General features: G+C 40.7%; 1 protein-coding gene across 11 annotated transcripts in view; it reads right to left on the reverse strand.

Moving 5' to 3' along the window:
• The window catches only part of DLG2 (discs large MAGUK scaffold protein 2), a 981,657-nt gene that overhangs the window by 961,741 nt on the left and 460 nt on the right, over nucleotides 1-19,456 (reverse strand). For all 11 annotated transcript variants that reach the window (XM_072326879.1, XM_072326883.1, XM_072326882.1 and 8 more), the window contains exons 2-3: nucleotides 18,137-19,202; nucleotides 3,899-4,030 (exon numbers count right to left, since the gene is read on the reverse strand). In XM_072326879.1, the coding sequence (XP_072182980.1) occupies nucleotides 3,899-4,030; nucleotides 18,137-18,155 (151 nt within the window). In that variant the 5' untranslated portion in view covers nucleotides 18,156-19,202. The remainder of the gene's footprint in view (nucleotides 1-3,898; nucleotides 4,031-18,136; nucleotides 19,203-19,456) is intronic.

The raw sequence follows: 19,456 nt of genomic DNA on the forward strand, positions 1-19,456 counted from the left end.
GGCTGGATTAACTCCTCAGGAATTCGTTGCCATTACATGAGGTGAAATGGGTTGATATGACCCCAAACGATCTCACTGGGATTATGTCTCAAGAACAATGACATATGGGACCAGTAACCTTACATTCAGGAGCAGTGTAAGTATCTAAACATGCTGAACATGTAAGCAGTGTTAAAACATCTACTGAGAGCAAGCCTGGCAGGTAGGACCACATACTCTCCCAGTATAACAGTTCATGTAACACCTTTAATGTCCCTAAAACACCAACACAGCAGTAAGTGCTGAGACATGGTCCTTTCTGCTGATTGAGAAAGACTGGTAGAGTTTTTACATTAAGCATGGAAAGAGTTATCCTGGTCAGTAGAATGTATTGTCTTTATGTTTCCGTAGAAAGGGCACTTAATGGGTAACCTACAGAGAAGACAGCTCCAGTAAATGTCCTAGGTAAGTGAGCTTAAGCCACAGCACACAGCTTCTTCAATACTGAAGTCAATCAAACTAAGGCTAAGCCATTGAAAACCACACTCTGTCATTTTCATGCTATTGTCCTAATGTTTGCTTTCATCAATGGCTGTAGTAATTTTTAATTGATACAAAACCTACTACTTTAAATCATACTAAAATAATTAAAACAAACTGTCACACGCTTAGGGTCTTTTGAAGAAATAAATGGGCGTATTTTATGACCCCTTTACATATATTCTGACTGTCTTGTATCACTCTCTAGTAATACCAAGGACCACAAGAAGCAGATCAATGAAAGTTTGGATACCAATGACTGCTAAGTTATACTGCCACTGAACATAAACCAAAAAAAATGTCTCTTTTAACACAGATCGTTGTAACAAGGCTTATTTAAAGGTGATAACGCAGGCAGTTTGATAACATTCATATTAATTTGCAGAAACGGTACAATGCTACTAAAAAATAAAATAAAATAAGGAAAGTTATGCAAGCATGAGGAAAAAAAAAAAGCTAAGACTTGGTTTAAAAGTCCTCAGGAAATACGTCATCCTCCACAGATTGGGTTTATCCGAATTTTAGAAAACCTATCGAGATTAGTTTGTACCTAATACTGCCTAAGATGATTACAGCTATTTGTGGCACTTTAATTCCTGCTAGAAACAAAATGATGTTTTATAGAGATGCATTCGGCAAAAAAAATAACAACAACCTCACAACAAAACAAACCAAGCCCCCAAAAACCCAACTCTGACATAACCCTCTTTCATCCATTCCCATTTCACAGAACAGCCTTCTAAGCTGCCAAATGATGCACTTTTCTTAATGAAATGGAGACTAGGCATATATATGTAGCAGAGGATTTGAGAAATGCATTATACTAAACCATGCTTTCCTCATAAAGAACAGAATTGGGGAAAGAAAAAAATGTTTTGTAGTTTTGACATGTCCAGATGTTTGTTATTATTCTCTTCCCTGGTTTTCCTCTCTCTTATCTCTGGGGCTTCGAGATGCCCCATTAAGAGATGATCCGAACAAACGAAGCATTTGGATTTCTGCAGGTTTCATTTCCTTTTCCTTAGAGGGTTACTTCTGAAAAAATAAATGTTCCCATCACAGAAACACATGCTACAATTTGAGAGGATCCCATGGATTTGATGCCATGTAGCTAAAAAGCCAGAATCCTTATGAGCTCAGAGTAGCAACAGTACTTTAACTCCTCTTCTTGCCATGCATAGAAGGATTAGTACAATCTTTTTGGTGAAAACAATTTGGATTGTCTGGATTTTCAAAGAATTGTGTTTGGGACACTTGATTATAACAGGGCTCCAGAGACTGCAGCTCCACATCTTGCTTTGAAAATGTGCCTCTTAGCAACTAATTTAGCTGTAACTGAACACAGCAATGCTAACAAGAAGTCCAGCAACAAGAACAGCCTTAAGGGAGAAGGAGATGTTTTGAACCCACATTAAAATGCAGAAGGACAATCCATCAATAATCCTTTGGTAAAACACTTACAGACATTTTACTTCCATCTTTGCTGTCAATTCATCCACGTGTAGAATGTGTCTTAGTTTTCACACATTACTCGTAAAGCCAGCAATTGGTATTTCTTAAATGCATGGAAGATTAAAAAAAACAATCAGATGCACAATGAGAGCCCAAGTTCAAACATCGCTGGTAGAATCAAATCACACGGGCATAACGTTCAGAGCAAAAGGAAGCAGACAAGACATCAACCTCAGTGCTCAGATTTGAAAAGCACCTCTAGCTCTATTTATCCCTCCTTATTGGTTCTTGGAATAGTCAAAAATATCCTAGAGATTTTTAAAGAACTTTGGAAGCTAACCAGAGTTGAACACAGGTGTAAAGGACAGGGAAGGTTATAATAGCTGAGTTTGTTTGTAAAGTAATCAAGTTCTACCAAAGCTGCAAGACCTACAAGAACTGAATTTGGAGCTTGAAACAGTACTGACTTTATAGGTGGTGGGATTGGGTATTATGTATCCAGGTTAACATTTCTGTAAAAAAAGAATGTTTTTGGGGTTTGTTTGTTTTTTGTTGTTTTTTTTTTTTTTTTTTTTGTAACAATTACAGCCTAAATAATCAAAATGTCAATGAATTCTCAATAAAAAATATGACCACTATATAGATGAGATCAAATTTTGGAAAGTGTTGAAAAATCATACTCAGAAAATTATATCTAAGTATGATTAGTAGCTCAAGATATCTAGACATTCTGTAAATATAAAAGCACATGTACTTTAGTCATAGAGAAATTAAACGAGACCAAGAGCTTTGCTTTCAGTATTTGCTCATGCTGTCTGACTTACAGGTGAATGAAAGAAACTATGATGGGAAGCTAAAATAGATGGAATGGAAATGATGTGGGTTTTCTTAAAGAAAGATTATGCAACAACATCATTACTGATCGCGTAGTAACATTCATCATCCACGCTTAAAATATTGGCAGGTCACTCTTCCATGTTATTCCAGAATCTAGAGCAACCAAATAGCAAACCAAACGTAATCATGAGAAACTTCAAACACGTTTTGCAATTCTCAAATCTCTTTTATACAAACAAGCATTTGAGGACAAAGAAAAGACATCCCAAGGCCTACAATCAAAATTATGTCTCACTTCCATACCACTGTATTCCTCAATCAGTTATAATGGCAATAAAAATATTTTCCTTGGTCTTTATATTCAACTTTAATGTAATTTTTCCCAGACCTCCTTCATTTTGACAGACGTAGCATGATACTGATGTGCTTCTACTTTTATGATGTATAACCAATTATTACTCTACCTGCTACACTTTATAGCTCCGTGACACACACAGGTGGTACTCTGGATTCAAACAACCAAAACATCAAGATACATGTGGTTCAACAGCTGTTGTTTGTGTTAAGAAATGCTCCCTGATACTAAATCTGCACAAAAATTACACATTTTTGTGAAGAAATGAAAAACTGAGGAGAAAATGCAATGTGAGTGACAGGGAAGAGACCAGCAGAGCAAGGATGACACAGCTATTGTCACCATATGCCAGGACTGGCAGCACATGCACTCATGGTAGAAAGGACAACAGGGGCTACAGCCACTTGGGTAAGTTCATGACCATAAAGGCATTATTTTATATATTGTAACACTTGTTCAACAGTTTCCATTAAACAAAGGGAAGTGGCAAGGTTTAGGAACGACCATTCAATGCCCTATCTTGCATCAATTTTTTGTTGCACTTTCCTTTACAGTTAATAAGGTGATACCTTTGAAATATCAGGACAGCGAGTTTCCTCACAGAGCACCTGGAAAAATCATCTCAGCATGCTGTTGCCTTATAAACACAAATTAAATAATAAGAGGGAAGTTACTACGTCTGACCTAGGTCTGGCCTTCAAGAGCACATGTGTAGCACTAAATATTAGTACCTACCTAGAAGTGCCTGAAACAAGCTGCTCTTAAAGATGCCCATCACCTTCCTGATGGCTTTTTTCAGTTGTTGCTCTTCTGGCTTCTTCAGTTTTTTACAGTATTCTTCCAGCAGCACTAGAGCTCGGTCAGTATCTAGAAATGAACAAGTACAAAGACAGTTTTTATTCACTCAGGGAAGCATCTAAACACCCAGATAGGAACCCCATTTCTAAAGGCATTGTAAGGAGTATTAACATCAAATAGTTTTGCATGAGGTGCATGCAATGAGCATTACAACATAAGCAAAATGGAGAGCATAACCCAACACTAAAACAGGAAGATTACTGCATATCTTTTGAATAACGTCTACACATGTTTAACTTTCCTTTATCTAAAACCAGCTGGAAGTTATGGGTTTTGAATCAAATTACAATTTGCAGAAGCTACATAATTATAGGCAATAACCATTATGGATATTTGTTCAGGAAAACTGGCCTTAAAACATATTCAGAGAAGACATGAAAGTCTTCGCTTGGCATCTAAAGTATTCAGTTTCTCTGTCCTCTGAATATCAAATGTATCTGAAAGGCAGGTGTCCAAGAGGGCTATTTTTGTTCCCTCAATACATATAATTGCTATCTACCTCTTTGGTTAAAAATGAGATTTTGATAGCAGACTTGCATTCATGTGTTGGCTCGAGTGTAGCAATCCAGCCTTCGGTAGGAGCCCAGGAAAACAGAGCTCTCTTCTTGCTGCTATTGTTTTAGTTTAGCCATTTGCCAAGAGCATGAACGTCACAAAATTGTATGAAATCCAAACATCATCATTTTGTACATACAATAAAGTACTGGAAATTAGAATTAGAATTAGACTTCACCTTTCTTTCACTCATCCTAAGCAGAAATATCCACATACCTATAAATGACACTGAGATGTTTGCACACACTTCTGTAATTCTATTGCCACCAAGTGTGCAATAAGACTCCCAAGCAGTTAAAGAAATGAAAATGAATAATTGTAATGAAACAATTGCCTCAATTTAAACTTCTTATCATAAAATTCTACTTAAACTTAATCATTGGGTACATGCAGATTCCTCAATGAAGTTGTTGCAAAATGCTTGGAAAGGCAAAATATATTGCCTTTATCAATGCTTTTTTTTTTTCTAAATATCCGAAAGCAAACTTGTTTTTCTTTACATAAAAATTGATAGTCTTTGCCAAGGATCTTGAATGGGATCCTTGTAGTGTGGTGTCACAGTTGAATGAGTTCACAGTATGGGAAGAGACGTAACTGCTGCTTTGTCAGCTGACACCGTTCTCCAGTTGGAAAAAAGGGAAATATTTAATGAATGATGAATATTTAGGAAGATGTAATTTCTTTTCTCTCACCTCATAAAAATCTGTCTGATCACAAGCATTTTATCAGAGAAAAACACAACGAAGAAAAAAGGAACAGGAATTAAATGCATATATTTAATTATGAATGCATATAAATACATATGCATGCATCCCATATGTCTGATTAGGGAACGTTCTGTAGCAGTGTAGACATTCCTACTACAAGGAGCTCACAGATCTCTCGACACCCTAGAGTTAGGGTAGTATGGTTACGTTGCAGTTGGACTTGATGGTCTTTAAGGTCTTTTTCAACCTGAGCAATTCTATGATTATATGATCTCTGCTGCAATCCCACCTGGAGTGACCACTCCTTCCTCCAAGAGCTGTCACAAAGTAGGCAAGGGTTTGGCAACTGCCTGGCTTTAACCTAAAGCAGTCACTGAGCTTAGGGCCTACTTACAATGTAGAGAGAAAAATCAGCTCTAATTAAGGCCAGTTCAGAATATCTGGGCTAGGATCCCACTATGTATCACCCTCAAAAATTGTTTTTCATACTGATTACAACACACAAAGGAGATCAATTCTCCCTAGGTTAGAACAAGCCTTTGTGTATGACTGCTTTCTCTCCAGGATGCTGCACTACAAACAGTCCTTGCCAGGCTGGAGCTTTTGGGGTGGAAGAAGCAATGCACAAAACCATTCATAAGCAGAGCCACTGCAAGGAGCAGAAAGCAAAACTGCCTTTTGACAGTCTGCCAAACCAGACCAATGCACTGGTCAGGCACTATCCAAACCAAAAGCATGGCCCCAAAACAAAGTTCTGGTCCAAGAGTGGTACGGTTGAGATATCCTAGAACTAAATGACATCACACTTTTCATTGAGTTCAGAACAGTGTGTCCCATCCTATCCTTTGGACTTGCACATTCAACCCAATATAACCCAAGTTAATACATGAATGAAGTGTGGCTTCAGTGTAACATACAAAGAAATAGCTTTCCAAGGATATCGTCAACATGAAATGAAGCCTTACATGAATCAGGTACAGAGCAATGTGTATTATGCATCAGGAGATGAACTTCTCACCAACAGAAATTTGTTTCTTGAAGCACTGCTTTTACACTATAAGCTAATATCTAAGACTGAATGTCACAGTTACAAATGTTAAAGGCAAGAAAGGAAATTCTGTAATTAATTTTATCATTAACTTTGATGTGATGATGTAAAAATCAATTCTACCTTAGCTACGCCTCAGGGTCCATATCTGAGATCTGCATGCCACATACAATGCTAATCACTACCTGGAATTAGACATTTCCTTTATCTTCTGGTTTGATTCAGGATCTTTGCCATGTTTGTACTCTTTACAGCTTGATTTTAGAACCACTGTCGGTCCATATAAGCAAGGAGATACAGAAAAAAAATGAGTTTCAGTTTGTTCACTGAAAATGTCACAGGTGGGCACTCCGCTTCTGGATAAATTAGTGTGTAGGGGACTGGAGATCTTAATGGAATTTTGTACACCAAAACTGAGTTATGTGACTGCATGGTGCAGGTGTACACTGTCGGTGTGTTTGTGAGGACACCCATACAGCTGCTCAGCAAAACAAGCACACAAATGCTTTGAAATCAGAATTATTACTATAAAAGTACTTTATATTGGTATGACCAACCCCACAGCTGCAGCAACACAAAGGAACAAGCTCTGCGGTGTGCTTTGAAACGCCTGGCACAGAATCACACAGCATCCTCAGTTGGAAGGGACCCACAAGGGCCATTGAGTCCAACTCCGAGCTCAGCAAAGGACCACCCCAAATCCAGTTTCAAACCATTTCCTCTTGTCCTATCACCACACACCCTGATACAGTCTGTCCCATTCTTTCTTACAGTACCTCTCCAGATACAGAAAGGCTGCTCTCAGGTCTCCAAGGCTGAACAGCCACAGCTCTTTTTGAAGCTAATTTAAGAATAACTATGAATCCCACTAATTAAATTGGGAAAGATTTGATTGACATGATTAGTTGAAGCTACATGAGAAAACTGACTCAGAACCAGTTGTTGAGAAGCTCCTCTCTCAAAACACAAACCATGACTCAAAAAAAAGGACAGAAACCTGCCATAATTCAAGGAAATGTTGTTATACCCATATTTTCAATCCCCTGTATGTCCTCCTGGACACCACAAAACCATAATGACAGCATACTAGCCAACACCAATCATTATCTTAGAAAAACTGCTGTGCTTTGAATACCCACAAACCTCCTGAGAGCTGTTGCTGCCTTCCAATTCCTGCTATGAAAGGAGACGGTTTAAAAAATGGAGAGAAAATAAGAGCAAAATACGATGCCAAACCTAGTAGGAGCTGGAAAATTTGGCCTTGTACGTGCAAGCGACTGCAGACAGATGGTTAAAAGAACTCTGCATCACAAGGCAGTGTCAAGTGACCGCTGACACACAAAGAGCACCAGATTTGGTCAGAACCTCAGACAGTCTCTTGGTAAGTTCAATATCATATTTGCATTTCTTTCCATTTATTGGCATCAAATATGGCTTGAACCATAGAATGGCTTGGGATGGAAGGGACCTCAAGGATCATCAAGCTCCAAACCCCCCACCACAGGCAGGGCCACCAAACTCCACATTTAATACTAGACCAGGCTGCCCAGGGACCCATCCAACCTGGCCTTGAACACCTCCAGGGACAGGGCATCCACAGCCTCTCTGGGCAGCTGTTCCAGCACCTCAAAACTCTCATAGTAAAGAACTTCCCCGCTCTCTTTCCAGAAATGGTTTTTAATTACTTCTGTCTTGCAAAATCTTTAGCATAGGTGACTTTAAATAAATAAATAAATAAATGGAAACAAAAACACGCCAATGTATTTCAAGAGACTCTTTCCAGTCTTTGGAGAATCAGAATTGGGAAAATGTAGGGCAGTAAAGCTGGAAAAGGCATGAAGAATGGGGGAGGAAAAAGGCAGCAGCCAAAATAGAAGTGAGAAATGTAATCAGAGCGCTGAGAAAGAGCGCAAGGAAGTATTCGCAGTGAACTTCAATAACTTCAAATGAAAAGGGTCTCCAAAACTACTTCTACTTTGGAATCCAAGCCTTAACTTTAGATGAGCACTGACAGAGCAGCCAGAGGTCTGAACAAACACTGTTCCCTTGCCACTGTCATTATGAGATGCCAATTTGATCCTGTGCTCTGGAGACCTCAAAATTTTGAAATGAGTTCTCATAGATCAAAGGAAGGGCATGCAATATTTTCTTTTAAGTCCCAGACATCCCCGGGTCTGATCCAAGCCTCAGCCATCAGCCACTCATTTATCTTTCTTCATCTCCACGTACAACAGTAAGCACAAAGGAATGAATCCTATTAGAACACCATGCTCTGTACACAGACCTGGGCTTCAGAACTCCTACAGGAAATATGAAGTTTCTAAACTGGAGGCAGAGGCCAGTTAAATTCTTGCAAGAAACATAGGAAACAGTATATCAAGAAGGTAGAGAAAAATACAGATTGGAGGCTATAATGCCACAAAAGCCTTGAGAAATAGTATGGAAATGGCTGTCGTGATATAAATACATGTATGTACATAAATGAGATGCAAAAAAAAATCTATCAGATTGCACAGAGAGACACCATCTGGGTTATGCAACCTCAAGGAAACATAAGATATGGTGTATCTGAGAAATACTATCACCGAGTGTGCTGAGCATTCCCAACAAACAAGTAAAAGGGTTAAAAATAACAGTTCTTGGTTGCATGCGTGGCAAGTAAACCCATCTACTGTCCTACTAAGGAAACCAAGGGGACAGAAAAATGGGGGGTTAATCACACAAGTCATTACCAGGCAGGCTTACTGCAGTGGCTTCAGCTTCTAGGAAGAAGAGGAGCAGCCAGGGATGGCTGCCACAGGGCTATGAAGATTAAATGTGAGTCTGTGGAGAGACCTTCTCTCAAGGAATGAGATGTAAAGTTAAGTTTTTGCTCTGAGTCACCCTACTGAGAAAGCACACACTCTCCGTTAAATGTATAAAGAAGAGTAACCTTCTGAAATTAACCTTAGCCTTTGTGAATTCTCTGTCTTCCTGAAAAACACAAATTTAGGAGCAGGTTAGTTGTTATCATTTCAGACCTTGATGCTTTTAGCAGCCAAGAAATGGCTCAGATTTTCAGCAAGAACTGCTGTGCAAGTACAACAGCACATTTTGGAGAACAGAGCAACACTGCACACACAGCTATGCTAAAACATCCAAACACCAAGTGAGAATGGACCCAAAGGAGGTCAAGAGCCCTGCACAGAGCTGTGTTAACATGCAGTTGTGTTCCTGCAGCTCTCTGTGTTCCAGTCAGAGCAAAAGGCAGCAATCAAGTGGCAGAAATTGCACAGCAGCCTCTTCTCCCAGAATACTGATTTGCGAAAATGATGCAAGGAGCAGGGCTAAACGCTCTGCAAGTGATACTGCTGAGAAAGGCAGGAATTACACTGCGATCTGTCAGCTGGATGCTCTGAGCAACGGAAATTGCAGATACACAGAGCCTGAAGGAGCCCCATTAGGGCTTTTCTATTTACTTCCCTGCTGGGCAGGACCTAACTTCACTGCTAACCTCCTGCAAAGCAGCTAATTTCAGCACTTAAAGATGCAACTGATACATATATATATATTTAATTTTTTATTATTTTTTTGCTACATCATTTCCATCTTTCTTATGATAATTTAGGACAACTTACTTCTTGTCCTCCAGGTGCCAACACAGAAAACAAACCATCTCTCCCTTTATAGCCTGCTCTATGCAGTGTGATTTGTCACATCCCTCCCCTGCTCAGTCTCCTTTCCAGGCTAACCAGTTCCAGTCCTTGCAAATTTGGCTCACTGTTTACATTTCCAAAGCCTTTTATTCTCTCTTCTGGAATTAAATTTCTCTTAAAGCACAGTTTCTAAACCCTGACTGATGATCGAGTAATGGCACAGAGCAGACTGGTGGGTGATGCTGAAGAGGACTGTCAGCTTTATGAAACACGAACATAAATGGAATAAAAGAAAGCTTGAGTTCCCTTTGGGGTTCTTTTAGCATGTTTGTTAAGAATCAGACTTTTTGGGTCTTTAAGAACAAATTCAGTCTTCAATGCTGATTAGCTGCAATGTAAGCTTGCTGTCTGAGTATCTTCACGCTTGGTTTTACAATATGTAACCATACATCTGTTCTGTTTAACCACTACCTTCCCCCTTTCTTTTTTTTTAAGTGTTAAATATACTCCTCTAACCTTGATTAAAGGTACTTACACAAGGAACAGGATAACTATAGAAAGATCAGGTAGGAGGACTGGCTCACCTTAAAACCAGGCTTTTCTCTAGCATTTCTGCTGAAGGGAAAGCACCTTGCAACCAAAGCTGTGTTCCTCATTCCCCCAGCTCCATCTGAGCAGATGGGAATAGCTTACCCTGCAGCCCCACAGTTATCACTCCTCTCTACTCACCTCTTCCTGCAAACCTACAATCAACTCTCCAAAAATAATAATAATATAATAATTAGTTCATAATCTGCTTGTTTTCCATATCACCATTTTATCTTTATGACGAGAAAGAGCCCACTTATCCCTCACCATTGGCTCATTCAGGGACCTGGTATCTACAAGATCACTTCTTATTAGGAAGCGTGGAAAGGTTCAGAAGCTGATAGGGTAACTGAAGGCTTTAGCTGCTGCTATCAGCTGCTGCTATCATCTGCTGATCCCAATGGGGCCATTCCTATTTCATAGTGAGCTCTTTTTTTCCCAGCTACACTGAAGGCAACGTGGGACCTGCTTGTAGGTGATGTTTTTCTCACATTTCTTGTCCCGGCTACACAGATTGTTAGCCCTTAAAAAGAACAGGTTCTGGAGCCCTGAAACCCTTCTAGAATTAGAAAAACCCAACAAGTGTAATTAGCTTCACCCAGGCTTCTAATTTCTGCCTTTCAAGTGCCACAATGTTCAAATCTAAGTGTAAAAATCAGCGGTGCAAATATGAAGACAGAATGAAAATGAGGCCACACACCCCCAAAACGATGTAACAGCGAATGAAAACCTCTTATCTATGCAGTAAAATAAAGGCAACTTGACAAGGCTTAATGGCCACAGAAAAACAGTCAAGAGCCCTGCTTAGAGAGCTTACAACGTAGTTGTGTGTCATACACAGGACTAGTGGAACTTGATGTATAGTTTTAAGAGTTACACCATGCAGCTGCTGTGGATGTTTTTGCTTTAAAAGAACATCCAAAATCAAAATGAATGTAAATGTGAGAACTGGAATGAGGCAAAAAGTGAACAGAAAGGCGTCTGTTCCAGAATAAGGAACTTCCAAACCTCATACAACAGAAGTATTGTTTCACACGAAAGAAAACAATGTGGAATTAAGAAAATTCAGATCTAATCCAGTAACACTGACATAAAGTGGAATAGAATGGAATGACATTGTGCTTTTATTTATTACCAAAACACACAGAGTGAGCTCACATTTACCCAGGACCACTTTGGAGTTCTTCATTTGAGAACCTTTGTATGAGAGTAGAGACTCTGAGCTGATGAACAAAACACGTCCCTCTGGGCAACAACAGGAAACTACGTTTAGAACGTTTGGCGATTAAATCTGTAAATCTGTTTGGGTTACCCATGGTGGGATTTTTACTCTTTCTTTTTAAGAGCACAGCTTAGCATGCATCAACTTGCAAGTGCTCAAGTGTAGTGCACAAGTCCAAGAACTCAGCTGGAAGGAGACTGGAATTGCTCCAGTAGGGTACAGTGATGTTGGTTAGAACTGCCATCACCCATCAGGTCATAGAATCATAGAATGGCTTGGGATGGAACGGAGCTCATCAAGCTCCAGTCCCCCCCCCCCCCCACCATAGGCAGGGCTATCAACCTCCACATTTAATACCAGACCAGGCTGCCCAGGGCCCCATCCAGCCTGGCCTTGAACACCTCCAGGGACAGGGCATCCACAGCCTCTCTGGGCAGCTGTTCCAGCATCTCATCACTCGCAGTGCAGAACTTCCCCTGATATTCAACCTCAATCTTCCCTCCTTCAACTTCAAACCATTTCCCCTTGTCCTGCTGTTATCTACCCTTTCTAGGAGTTGACTCCCCTGTTTGTAGGCTCCCTTTAGGTACTGAAAGGCTGCAATGAGGTCACCCTGCAGCCTTCTTTACTCCAGGCTGAACAAGCCCAGCTCCCTCAGTCTGTCTTCACAGGGAAGGTGCTCCAGCCCTCATCATCTTTGTGGCCCTCCTCTGGACCCTTTCTAACAGCTCCCAAGGTCAGGGCAGCCCTGGCTATTTCTGGAATGAATCTGGCAATAGCAAACATGATATTTGTTTTTATAAAGACATTGTTTGGCATTGTTTTAATCTACAGCAAATGAAACGAGATACTACAGCGAAACAGATACGCAATACCTGTGCAAAGCAAAAACTTGTTGGGATCTCATTAAAATAAACAAAACTGATTAAGACAGTGATTTTCATTTTGCTGAAGCAGAGGCTACAAAATCCCCTTATATCACATTTGGAACCAGGTACGAATTCATCTTTTCCCCCCCTGTGGTCACCCTCTGACATCAACTTTGCCATCTGGAACAAATTCAGAAGGAAAGAAGGGAGGCTGAGAAGGAAAAAAGAAAGTGCTTATCATGCAAGATAGCATTTCTTCCACTGAATGCAATATGCATTTAATGGGAACTGAGGAGAGGATGCACAGCTGCCTCTTGTCTCTAACAGTATGGCTGCTTCCAATTCTAGTGACTAACAGTACAACAATTTATGTCCTTTTTCCCCGCAAAAATAATGAATGCTGTTAATTTATAGCACTCACAGAACTCACGTCAGCTCTCATATAGACCTCAGAAAATGAGATGTTTTTTCCTCAGACTAACATTTGAAGGAGAGGCTGAGCATCATCTCACTGAGCCACCTCGGTCAGTGTGGTCACCCTGTGCTCCCTCTACAAACCTTAGAGAGCAATTTTCTGTTACATGTCCCGCTTTTGGATAACTGTTCTTTCCCCAGCCTGTAAAGCCAGCCTTCATCTTTCCACTGTTCCCCATCAATTGTCTGCAATAACTAAGAGAAAAACGTGGCTTTTTAGCCATGTACTTATTAGAGAACATTTATTCAGCAGCTGAAATGACAAACAGCCTGTAATGCTTACTAGAAGGAAAAGGGAAACAAAAATCCCCCACTTCACTACCTACTGGATTTCCTGCTTAGTAGGCTGTAAGGAGACCAAACTGTGTCCATTAACACTTCTGAGCACCAGAAGTTACAATTCTAAATTAAAACTGTGTCATTTAAAATGAAACACAGCGCACAAAGAACCCCAGTACATTAAAAGAAGCCAAATTTCCTGGCCCGTAATATATTTTGCTTTAAGAATTCCTGCTCAGTTTGTTTTTAGACCTCTTCCCTTCAACACACCAGACACGTAAAATTAGCACTGTCACTGTATAATCGTCTACATGGGATCAGAGCAATGCTTTTTAATTCTTCTTGTTGGTTGCCTTAATATGGCCTTGAAAGCAACTCCTTATACAAGAGGTATGATGAAAAATAACTTATTCTAGGCCAAAAAGAACCAGAACTCCTTTCTACGTGCAGCCAAGCATCTAAAAGTTTATTTAGGAGAAGAGGAAGCTCAGGGGAGAACTTATATGTCTAAAAGGAGGTGATGGAGAGGTGGGGGTTCGCCTGTTCTCCCAGGTAACAGCAATAACAGGAGAGGTAATGGCATTAAGCTGAGTCAGGGGAGGTTCAGCTTGGATGTTAGGAAAAAATTTCTTCTCTGTAAGAGTTGGTGAGGCATTGGCATAGGCTGCCCAGGCAGGTGGTGGAGTCACCGACTATAGAGGCATTGAAGAACTGTGGAGACAGAAGCATAGAACCACCAAGGTTCGGAAAGACCTCCAAGATCATCCTGTCAAAGCATTCACCTACCATCACAATTTCCCCACTAAGCCATGTCCCTCAGTACAACATTTAAATGTTCCTTGAACACCTCCAGGGATGGTGACTCCACCACCTCCCTGTGCAGCCTGTGCCAGTGCCTGACCTCTCTTTTAGAGATGTGGCACTGAGGGACATAGTTGTGGCCATGGTTGGGATGGGCTGATGGTTGGACTAGGTGATCTTAGAGGTGTTTTACAACCTTAATGAATCTACGTAGGAGTCGCTGCCACATCCACATCAATTGCAAGCAGGGTTCAAGGCTGGAATCTGGTCTCTCCTTCACAGAGAAGCATGGATCTACTTCGCTCTGTCACTGTGAAAGATGTGAAGGAGCTGCAGTAGCATTTTACGATATTCGGTATTTTGTGCATGAAACCAACATTCATGCACTTAGAAGACTAAACACATTGCCTTAGAGTTAACAAAGATCAAAAGGGCCAAGCAGCTCTGGGAAGGAGGGGAAGGAGAAACGTAAAAACCGCTAGAAATGTTATCTTGGCTTAATAAAATTCTTCCAGATGTCAGTACTACTTCATTTTGAAGTGAAGCTCTCCTCAAGAAGTTCCGTAAGTTTTTAAAGAACAGTTGTCTTTAAACATACACCACTTTATTTGTGAAAGTAAGAGCACAAATTAGGAGAAAATAATCACAGAATCATAGAATTACCCAGGTTGGAAAAGACCTCAAAGATCATCAAGTCTAACCGCAGCCTAACCAGTACCCTAACTCTAACAACCCTCTGCTAAATCATATCTCTGAGCACCACATCCAAACAGCTCATAACACATCCAGGGACGGTGACTCAACCACCTCCCTGGGGAGCCTATTCCAGTGTTTAACTACCCTTTATGTAAAGAAGTGTTTCCTAACATCCAACCTAAACTCACCTTGGCACAACTTGAGGCCACTTCCCCTCATCCTGTCACCAGTGAGAAGAAACCCTAACGAACCCATTTATTTCTCAGATTTGTTCGTCCCACATTGTCTCCAAATGATGCTGTGCAACAAATTACTTTGTGGGTAAAACCAACTGTTGAGTTTGACACCTAAAATTTCACATCAAACATTGTAAACAATAAAGCTAAAGAGAACAGTCACTGCTTGAATCACTAAGAGCGGCACACACATCCCTGCAACATTCTCATCCCTTCTCCAGAGGGAGCACATTCCACATCCACAGGGTACTTCACTCTCCCTTTCCAGACTTGTTTCTTTGTTCTATTTTTTCCCCTGAGGTTGGCAGCAAGCATGCAGTGCTCTTGGGAACACAGAGCCTTGTTTCCCTCCAGAGTAAGTTGAGAAGAGAAAATCATGTCACTCCAGCATATCAGGCAAGGGTGACATAAACATGATCAGAATCAGCAGCAAGCTCTTTTCTCCATGTACATAAGAAAGCAGGGCTTGCTCTAAATTATAAATGTTGTTACAACTAAACTATTTTTTCCTGCCTAAACAGGCCAGGGCTACCAATTTTAGGAGAATATTTTGATCAAATTCAAAATAGCAGAGAAGTTAAGGAATACAGAGTTATGATCCCGTTCTTACTGCTGCTATTGCAATGCATGATTTCGCACAGCCTAGAAGCAAGTGTCCCACTGAGATTTCTACAGATGGCATGGGAGAGGAAGACAGAAGAAGTGAACTCCCAAATACTTATGATCAGAAAGGGAAAATAAATCATCAGCAGCAGAAGGCGGAAACAAGTTGGACACAAAGTACTGGCAAAAGCATAAAGCAAACAAACGGGAACAGAAAACAGAAGGAAAACACTCTCAGCCGCCTTTGGCCATAGGAATAGCAATGGACTACTTGCAACAAAAGCAGATAGTTGGGTTTTTGGTTTGGTGATAGTGTGTTTCAAGTTGTCAGAAAGCTTTTAATTACATTTAGGAAGTCTATTGCATGGACTTAAACTTAATTTTGCCAAAAATGCCATAAATTATGTCGCACAAGATAACAGTAAAGCTGCTGATCCACTAACATTTGTAATCCTGCATGCTTAAATACATTCGTAATACTCAAATACATTCACACTGACAACTTCAGCATGCTGATAGTGATAGGACAAGGGGGAATGGTTCTAAACTGAGACAGGGGAGGTTTAGGTTAGAGATTAGGAGGAAGTTTTTCACCCAGAGGGTGGCAACCCATTGGGACAGGTTGCCCAAGGAGGCTGTGGATCCCCCATCCTCCCTGGAGGCATTCAAGGCCAGGCTGGATGTGGCTCTGGGCACCTTGGGCTGGTGGTTGGTGACCCTGCACATAGCAGCAGGGTTGAAAATGGATGATCATTGTGGTCCTTTTCAACCCAGGCCATTCTATGATTCTATGTAATAACACAAAATCTTTCAGAGGCCATTTGTGTCTCTTGAGGTTGTATTGAAAAACTGTCAGAGCATCTATTCTAGGTGGGCAGGGGGTTGGAACTAGATGGTCTTTGAGGTCCCTTCCAACACAAGCCATCCTGCAATTCTGTGACAGAAGGGGAAATTAAAACCTTGATGTCCATTCAGACTGAAACAGACCGTCTAGAAACAAACAAGAAATGCACTGATTTTTACAGCCAGATTAGATTACCAATCTAATTTCCTGCATAAAGGAGCCCCAATGATTTCACCCCCCAGAATCCTACAGCAGCTATTCTGAAACTGAAATGCAGCAAAACATCTGGCACAGAGATATCCTCAGTGTCAATCACCTGTTTCAAAGTTAACATCGTAACCAAGGAGGCAGCCACGCTTCACCATCTGTAAACATGTACAGTAGGTAAGACCTCACAGTACATTAGGGTGATGTGTCTGCAGCACAGCATATACATCCATATACGTTCTCATCATTACTACATACAGTTCTAAGTAATTCCATGAATGACAACGATCCATTCAGCTTTGAAAATTTGTCTCTGCATTGTCATCTATTAAAACAGAATCACAACATCTCATTCATTGTTTGTAGTTTGAAAATACTGTCAGCAATCATGTGAGTTTTATGACTATTTACACGGTAAATGTTAACTCATAACCAACACTGAGGGTATATTACCTATAAGGAAAATAATGAGGAATCACACTACGTACATTCCCATTCCTGTTGAAAAACATTCACTTTTTGCTCCTTCCCCCACACTTTTGTGTTAAACCCAGGGATGTCTCAACTCCAAGGACAGCTGGAGAGCTGAGCTGCATAGGAAAGGCTTGCTTGTCATTTATCCTACTGGCATCTTCTGAGACTTTAAACAGGTACCACGTTTGCAGGGTGACCAAACACAACCCAAGGTCTACAAGTGCTTTCAGAGTACGAATTTACCCCAGTTCTTGTCTGAACACTGGAAACCACATGTTCCAAAGCTGTTTTATACTTGCTCTGATGATAGACTTCACAACATACTATAGTCATAGACATCTTACTTTTATATTGGATTAAGAAATGCAAACCAAAACTAATTAAAACAAACAAACAAACAAACAACAAAACAAACACGTTCGAATCTTCTTCAAAACACAACTCTGAAACTTTTATTCAAGGACAGCACTGAAATTTTGCTTGGTTATCTGCTTACCCTGCTACTGATGACTGATCTTTACCTACCAAACAGGTAAAGAATAGTCTAAAGCCATGGTTTGAAAAGTCATTAGTGTTTGTAAGAGGGGCTTCGCACAACACCAACCACCAAGCTCTCCCCTTGGTGCCTGTTCAAGATCTCTGAGGGCTGATACTTACAAACTAAAAACCTAAGGCCAGGTTTGACAGGACGCATTTAAAACCATGGCATTTAAACATTCCTACTGTAAGTGCACAGATTTTCCTCCCATTTTCAGCGCGGAAGAAAAACAAATTCAATCCCCCAGCAAAGCTCTTTTAATTTCAAATTATAAGCAGCAGAAATCAACAATCTAACACAACAGAGATGCAAAAGGAGATAGGAAGCTTCATAGCCCACCTTTCTTCTTGACTGGCATTCTTCTTCCTACTTCTGAATCTGGTTGCAAGCACTTATTAACAGGTATTAACGATGGAGCACTGCAAGATCAGGAACTGGCTATCTAGAGCAAAACACTTTTACAGTTCAGTTAGGAAATGCAGCTTCAGTCTTCATTTCAAGCTGTTTTTTCTTGTATTGGATTTCCGATGTTTCCCACAAATAAGGGGGAAAAAAAAAGGAGGGGGGGGGGGAAAAAAAGCTTTTTGGATGTTTAAGAGATGCTTTCAATTTCTTTAAAATATATTTGACTCTATAAAAATACAAGAGAAAATGCTCCTTGTCAATACAAAAACCCTATTGTAACTCCTCTTCCGGCAGCAAAGTTTGAAAATTAGAAGATTTTAAGTAATACAATTAAGGCACAGTCCATCTCTAGGCAGCTGTCTTAACGCTCCACCTGTACACGTTCAAGAACACATTATTTGCAGGATAAAAACTCCCAGATAATCCGAATACGGAGCAAGACAAAAAGCAATCCAAAGTGACTCTTTAAACTTCTTTCACTTCTTGAATGGATTTTGCTAGCTATGTATCGATTACACAGCAGCCCAAAAAAGGTCCCTTTTTCCTCACCAGACAACAGCCTTCCAATATCACCCTCTTACCCAATAGAAATCACCGGCCAGTCACTTTCATTTTTATTATCTGCAAGCCACCCAGCCTTACGGTCTTTAGCGTCCCTCTGATCCTCCCACGTATTAAAAGAGAGGATTGAAAAGGAGGAAAGCAATCCCTTGACCTGGAATTATTAAAGTGACAGTGCTGCTCACTGGGCACTTTGGCAAAGCAGATCGCTTTGTACCGGAGTCATTTACTTCGTGCCATTTCTTCCCTCGCACAGCAGCCGCCTCGTCAAAGCAGGATAAGGAGAATTAAGAGAAGAGCTTCACAGAAGGTTCATTTTCAGAGATCATGAAGTATCACTAAAAGAAAGAGCCAGCCATTAGATCAGTCCAGAGTTTCCCACTCAGAAGCGCAGCTGGTTGGCATCGACGTGAGCCTCTCTGTCTCTCTCTCCCTTTTTCTGGAAAAACAAATAGAGACACAGAACAGGGATAGATTTTCCTCATCTATCTCGTCAGGAAAAAAAAGCAACGAAAAAGGTGGGCAGGTTCTGATAGCTCTCCTTCCCTGCACAGGGAGCCGGGATGCATGCACAGGGCTTTGGCTTCACATCGCCTTCTTTGGGAGATGGAAACTGAACGTGTGAAGGGGGGGGGGGTGAACATCACCAACATCACCAGAGATCTGCCCGTCCCGCCTTCCCTCCTCCCCCCC

The sequence above is a fragment of the Excalfactoria chinensis genome, chromosome 1 (genome assembly GCF_039878825.1).
Source record: "Excalfactoria chinensis isolate bCotChi1 chromosome 1, bCotChi1.hap2, whole genome shotgun sequence".
Taxonomy (NCBI): Eukaryota; Metazoa; Chordata; class Aves; order Galliformes; family Phasianidae; genus Excalfactoria; species Excalfactoria chinensis.